At 44.4% G+C, this 7,621-nt stretch overlaps 1 protein-coding gene across 1 annotated transcript; it reads left to right on the forward strand.

The window, feature by feature from the left end:
- Window positions 1–245: 245 nt before the first annotated feature.
- Window positions 246–1,552, forward strand: LOC104945994 (kinesin-like protein KIF26A; the record flags this gene model as incomplete). The annotated part of the gene is made up of 2 exons (XM_010771733.1): window positions 246–396; window positions 804–1,552. Coding segments are annotated over 2 exons (345 nt in total), but the record flags the coding sequence as incomplete, so codon positions are not given.
- Window positions 1,553–7,621: the final 6,069 nt, after the last annotated feature.

A 7,621-nucleotide genomic window follows, 5' to 3' on the forward strand; every position in this document is an offset into this window, starting at 1 on the left:
GGTCAACGTTTATTTAAACATTTCATTGAAATCTAAACTAACTCTGTGCATCGCAGTAACTTGCCCCACTTTGCCCCACTTTGTCCCACATTGTCCCACTTTGTCCCACATTGTCCCACTTTGTCCCACATTGTCCCACATTGTCCCACATTGCCCCACTTTGTCCCACATTGTCACACATTGCCCCACTTTGTCCCACATGGTGCTCGCTGGCTCCGGGTATCCCCGCTGCGTTTGGTCCTCAGGGTCTGATCTACTTCACCGGCCGGCTGAGGATGCTGGAGAAGCGGCAGGAGCAGATCAGGGAGCTGAGCAGCAAACACCAGCAGCTGAAGGAGGAGCTGGAGGAGGCCAAGAGCCGGCTGAGTCTCCCCCCCGCCAAGTGGACCGGAGAGTGTGAGTACATCACATTACATTACATTTAGCTGAGGCTTTTATCCGAAGAGACTTACAATAAGTGCGTTCGACCAACAAGATACAACCTTGAAGAAAACAGAATCATGTAAGTACATCAGGTTTCATAGAGCCAAACATTTCAAGTGCTACTCAACTGGCTTTAGATAAGCCAGTCCTTTATTAGTATATAAGTGCTTTGTTAGTAATTCTATCTCTCCAAGTGGAGTCGAAAGTGGAGTACACAAGCTTTACTGCAGCAAAGAGTCCTAAAACCCGCCATGACTCAGCATTATGAGTCCTCAACCCTGCAAAGGTCTGAGTACTTCTACTTTTACTCAAGTACAACATCGGAGTCCTTCTCCTCTGCGTATTACTCTGAACTGATAGTGTGTGATGGTGTCTTGCAGTCGAGGTGGACCAGGACCTGGATCGGGGGTCTCAGGAGTTCCTGGAGGCTCTGCTTCGGACCACAGAGGACCTGCAGGACTGCGTCATTCTCTGCAAGTCCCGCGTCATGATGGAGACGTGCTTCGACACTGCCGCGCAGGACGAGCAGCAGGGGGTGGGAGAGGAGGCGGCACGGACTAGAAAGGTAGTGTAGTACCACCGTTTGGCCACTACGGAGATCTGCTGATTAAATGGGGAGGGGTTGTGCAAAGAGACGCATTATAAAACAGAACTCAGTGAACGATTCACCTAGAAAGAAGGCCATCATCTCTGATTGCAGTATCCAGCTCTTATGATGCAAACATGGCGCCCAACGTGGGGCGGAGGGAGAGTCTGAGAAAAGGGATGAGGAGATGATGAAGAAAAACACTGACCTCCTTCAGATCCACAGAACACATGGGACAGCCTCTTTCGTCCACACGGAGGGAAAGGTGTGGGGATGGAACCTCTCTGGACGTCTGGTGAGGCTCTCATGGAAGTGCCTTTATATTTATCATCTAGTTTAACATGTTTTTATAATTTGTTTGTTTTTGTTTGTATGTTTACCATGTATGGTTCTCGTGGTGCTGACATTACAAACAAACTTCCTGTGAATTCTTTATGCAAAAACACCAGGATTTAGATATTTGGTTCATGATGAAATGAGATTAAGCAGCAAGGAGCAACTACTCTGTATTCCTGTAGACGTTTCGCTTCTCTTCAGTCGCTCCATGCACGTTAGGACCGGCTCGCAGGCCGCAACAAACGTGGGAGACGCACACAGGTTTTAGCGAGGACTTTTATTAACAGAAAGTCACCGACTCATGCTAGGCAAAGGGCCGGGGATCCAGGGGAGAGTCAGGGAGAGACTGTGGCTGTTTCTCAATGTCAAGGACGCTTCCTTGGTAGGACAAGTCTGCAGAGTGTGGGTCCTTCAGAAGCTAGGCAAGAATCCTACCTGGCATTCGGAGAACGAAGAATGGAACAGGCGAGCAAGTGTGCAGGTGGGCGTCATATGAGAGGCCCTGCCTTACATCTTCCGCCACAGATTTTGGAAATTGGTCCGTGCGCAAAGCATTGTGGGGATTTTAAGACCGCAGAGGATACACATGTGCATCCTCGAAATTTCCCGCAACGAAGGACACCGGGCTCAGTAGATTTCCAAGGATCCTGGACATTGGAACAGTCTTTCGGCGGCACTCGATGATGTAGCATCCTTGAAATAGTGGCTCTGGAGCAGCCTTCCTCGACATTGAGAAACAGCCTGTGACTCCTCAGCTCCAAAGACCCCACACACACACACACACACACACACACACACACACACACACACACACACACACACACACACACACACACACACACACACACACACACACTCTCTCAGAGGTGTGTGTTTCATGTGATGAGCACTGACTTAATCCCGTCAGGTCGTCTCTAACACACTCTGAGGAGGCGGGGTTAATTCAGACGCCGCTAACATCGAGCGGAACAATTCAAGATCTCCTCCTCGGCCGCGTGCAGGAATATTATTAACAGGAAGTCATCGAGCGGGCGGCCTCTTCCTCTTCCTCTTCATCTCCATCGAGGCCTGGATGAATCCCGTGGAGCAGAGTGAGAGAGCAGTCGTTGTGTGTGTCGTCCTCTCATAACGCATTACGCTGTGATCAGATGCACTCTGTTGATTGATTCAAAGCGGCATTAGATGAGCAGAGGCAGACTCAGAGTAATGGAGTCCTTGTTCCTGCACAGATGGATGATGGGAGCTCCATCAGTCCTGACGCCGTGAGATAATATTTGAAGTGCGATGGATGTTCACGTCCTCTCGCCGTGTTTCCTCCAGTATGTCCTCCCGCCAGCGAAGTGTGCGGGGCGTGAATCTCTGCAGGATGTGACATTAATGAGGTTCCTCTCACTGGGTTCATACGCTCGCTGCTTCTCACGTCCACACACACACACACACACACACACACACACACACACACACACACACACACACACACACACACACACACACACACACACACACACACACACTTTGAGGGTGATGAGCCCTGCTTTAATCCCGTCAGGTCGCCTCTAACATCCAAGGAGGGCAGGATTAATTTATATAAAACAAGTACATAACTATTTTAAGACAAATCATGAACTTTTTCAAAATGTAAACGAATGGTTATGTTGTTAGTTTTGCATCTTTGTTTTGTTTCGATTTAATTGTTGTTGTAAAGTATGAGATGTACAGAAATTGCGTAACCAAATACAAGATTAGACCAAGAAGCATGATCGTTCACTAACCTCATGATTCTGTACGTATTCATTATGCTAACGTTAACCATGTGTTAAAAACTGCATCCAGAGAACCAATCATATTCCTCGAAATATAATGTATCGTAACATCCTTTTAAAATATTAGGTTGTCTTTGATATTTTGATAAATCCTTGAACATTGTGCAGCGCTCACACACACACTTCAACTGAAACATGGCAGCAACTCCTCTATAAAGACAGGGGATCTGTCACACACACACACACACACACACACACACACACACACACACACACACACACACACACACACACACACTCCTGATTTTACCTGAAAGTGAGAAACAGAGTTCCCCTCCAAAATGAAGGCAAGGATGATGTTACCTCAACTTTTACAGCAACAACTTTTTAACTTTGCTAACTTTTAACTTGTTTACTGACCTAAAGAAATGGACCCAGGTCTAAAATGTATCTGTCAGCTTTATATTACATTATTTTTTATAATTGTTCTGTTGTTTAATCTCTCATTCGAATGCATGTTCTTGCCGTGCACAGTTAGTAAATCCGACTTTCCGAATTTTGCGGGAATAAAGTATGAAGAATAGTTATTGGTTTCAATATTTTCGTCGTCATTTCTTTAAAGGACTAAATCTGTAAATGGCAAAATGTATATTATTATATATACAAATAAAAATACCTGATAATGTCTGCTTTAGTGGACTCGCTGTTTCTTCTTTTACCTTCAAAATATTTTAACGTGAAGAACTTTTATTCGTCTAAAAACAACCTAACCCACCTCCAGGCATCGAGTTGTTCAAGCTAATTTTCCTTGCTTACAGGTTATTAAGAATGTATTCATTCCTTCTCACATCGCATCAGCAGAACATCAAACAGAGTTGGTGTAGACTAATTACTCACAACTAATTGATGAAAACATTTTGAAAGCCTTCAATCGTCAAATTGAGCGTAATTGAAAGTGTCAGTCGATGGTCATTAAGTGACGTTACCTCCTCGAATCCTACTGGAAATGTCAAGCAGATAAGATATGTGTTCTGGCTCAAAGTGCACAAGAAAAACACACAAAAAGTAGATTTATAAATCCAGGACAAATGTTGATTTTAAGCATTTTTGTGTCGTGAGGAAAACACATTTGAAACGGTTAGCATGCATCACTCTCTTTATTGAAAAGTGAGAAACATGACGGCTAAGACACTTAAAGATGGAGGTTTACTTGATGACAGGAAGTCCATTTTTTAACAGAAACGCAAACCACACTTGTTTACTTCTTTCCTGATTTCGTGAAAAAGCCCGATCCCAAACTGGATGATAAACGGTACATTCTGAATACCGTCAGCTAACTGAACCTGTCAGACTTGAGATGAATTCATTTACAGTCGCTGCAATTCACTGATCATTTCCTAAAAGTGACAAATAATATTTCCCTTCGGGGAGGAAAAACAATTAAAACACTTTGGAGCAAAACAACATCTCCCTTCCTGTCAGCAGCTAAATTAATATTTGTGGATGCAGAGAATGCTCCAAAGCAAAGTGTGAGCGGAGCATCTATCAGCCGGGATAATCCTGAAAAACAGCCCTAATTCCGCCCGTCCTTATGTATTTATCAAGATGAATAATCAGGATGAAGAAGCGGCCATCGCTCCGCCACATCAATATCAGGCGATCAGCGGCCCATGAGTAAACAGGAAGAAGCGCTGGCCTCGGCATATTTAAGACGCAGCCGTTTTGAGCGCGCCGGCTATTAACTGATCCCCGTTATTTATCCCCTCTCTGGTATTAACGGCGGACGGGATATTATTCTAATTATATCAGGCCCAATCAGCAGTATTGCCTGTCTCCTCCTCATTTCCATTAGCTTTGTCTTTCACACTGTGATACTAATGCAATGAGACGAGATGCAGAGGTCAGGAGTTTTTTTTCACACTCAGTTATTGCTTCGCTGTAATTGTGTTTGTCCCCCCGCCGGATGACTAATTGTCCCGAGGAGCCCGTCCCGGCAGATGAAGCGCTCGCTAATATGTTAGTTTGCTCTCTAATGCTAATATGTGTTTTGTTGTGGACGAGGCGCCGCTGGACGAGGGTTTCTGTCCAGGTTTCTGTCTCAGATTCAGAGACAGAGGGACGGGAAGACATGTGTGGAGGTAGATCAGAAGAAGACGGAGAAACTGCAGAGAATAAAAGAGACTTTAGACAAAAGGGACGGCAAGGGGATTGAAAGCATATGAGGACAATGAAACAAGGGGACAGGAAATCACGAGACATTGGAGATGAAGAGGAAAAGGAGTGGACCCGTAGACCGTAGACAAGACAACGGGGACAATATCAACGGTTACAAATGAACAGTACTGAAGAGAATGGAGGGACAACATGAGAGGACAACGTGGACAGTGACGGGACAAGAGAGGATAGCAAAGGACGAGGAGAACACGAGAAAGACTAAAAAAGGAGTAGAGGACATCTGAACACGAGGAACAAGACATGATTCAACAAAGAGGACAATATGAGAGGATGTAGAGGAGGACAACACAAAGGGACAGGGAGGATGACACAAAGACAAGGAAAGACAACTGAGGAACTGCAGACAACAACAGAGACAATGATGGACAACATGAGACAAAGAGTTATGACAATAGAACCAAAAGACATGGTGGACAAAATGATGAGACGTCAATGGTGGAAGGACAGACACATAGGACATGGTGGACACTAAGACAACATTAGAGGACAACAAAACATGATCAGACAACAAGGATGCTGATGAGATGATGGAGAGAGGACAACATAAAGGACAGGAAAACAAGGGGACAGGACAATACTAGAGGATGACATCAGGGGACTGAAGGGACAACAATACATCATGAGGACAACAAGAGGAAAGGGACAACACAACGGAGAGAAAGAAAGACATGACACACGTCAATAAACGGAGATGAGAAAGAGGACACAAAGACTACTGAGGAAACTAAAAACAACAAAAGACGCAATGGTGGACATCATGAGTCAAAAGGACAAGGTGGACAAGATGATGAGACATTAAGGGGAACAATGGAGGACAGGACAGAAGGACAGAAGAAGAGGCCTGGAGGACATTTCAGTCTCAAGACTTGTTCAACACAGTCTGATGTTCTTTAGTGAACTTTGTCCCATTTAGAGAAAGAAGGACGATAAAGCAGCTTTAGGGCGGGGCTACCTGTGATTGACAGGTCGCTACCACAGTGTTGCCCTTGTTCTCGTCGTACAACTTAACCCTTTCACAGTTTGTCTTTAAACATCAATTTCAGTCGCCAAAAATGTCTGCCAAAAAACCAAGATGGCGAAGGTCAAAGGCCCAAAGTGAGTCTTCTGTGGACTGTCTTTAATTTAGTTTTGAACTGTGGTGCCAGAACCAATGGGTGATGTACATCCTGGTACTTTCCCTCTACGCAAGGCCACGCCCCTTTCTGGGTGAAAACACTCGCTTCATTTGAGTGGCGTTAAATAAAGATTCTGAGGTTATTGCCTATTACATCCAAAACATGTATAATACCACGCCCTATTCATGATGGTCTTACAGGCAAACTATTAAACAATGTTATTGGAGATCGATGATCGAGCATGCTACCAGAAGAAGCACTCATTGCAGAGTCCGTGGAGTTCTTCCGGCAAATATTAATAGATATTTAACAGGGATTATTCATCCCCCACTGAGCGTGATACCATGGATTTAGCTCGGTATTATTCCAAATGTATGGTTTAATTTAAATCGATAGAGGATGTCCGGTCAGTCAGTGGACGAGTGGCAGGCAGCTGCTAACACTGAAACTGGGATTTCTGATTACACCATTTACTTGACTGTCCTTTTTTCTAAGTGGAAGTAAAGAAAATCCTTATCTTGGATCATTTGTGTTGTTTAAGCTTTTAGACGTGATGAAACTATATTTTACCGCTTCACGCTGACGCTTTGATTTCACAGAAATTGGACGGGGACATTATTTGGCAGGAAGCGACGTAGCTCCGCTCTGATCTATATTCAATTCTTATATAAAGTCAAAGCTGGACACCAGATGTTTTTTTACATCATCACTTAAGCGGTTTGTTCAGCTTTCAGGTCTCCTTTGTTTAACTTGTTAAGAAAAGGCAGAGTTAAATATGAAATGAATTATTGTTTTGGTTTCTGCAGTGAAGCTCAGAAATCAATTTAATTTAAAAAAGCTTAAAGTGTCGGTGTGACTGGTCCTTTGTGTTTCAGCTACAGTGATGGGACAGTGTGTGTGTGTGTGTGTGTGTGTGTGTGTGTGTGTGTGTGTGTGTGTGTGTGTGTGTGTGTGTGTGTGTGTGTGGAGGTTGAGGGGGGGTCTTGATAATAGTATTTAATTTATCACTTAAAGTGGTGGGCGACCTCTGGGCGTCCCGGTCTCTCCATCTCCTCCTCAGCTGCTCCCTTTAATTGTCGGAGCCACGAGAGTAAATGAAAATCAACTGGCCTCATAATGAATAGAGGCCATTACTCTGTAAAAACCACACAAACACACACACA

Source organism: Notothenia coriiceps, unplaced genomic scaffold (assembly GCF_000735185.1).
Source record: "Notothenia coriiceps isolate Sejong01 unplaced genomic scaffold, NC01 NC01_scaffold00010421, whole genome shotgun sequence".
In the NCBI taxonomy this organism is placed as follows: Eukaryota; Metazoa; Chordata; class Actinopteri; order Perciformes; family Nototheniidae; genus Notothenia; species Notothenia coriiceps.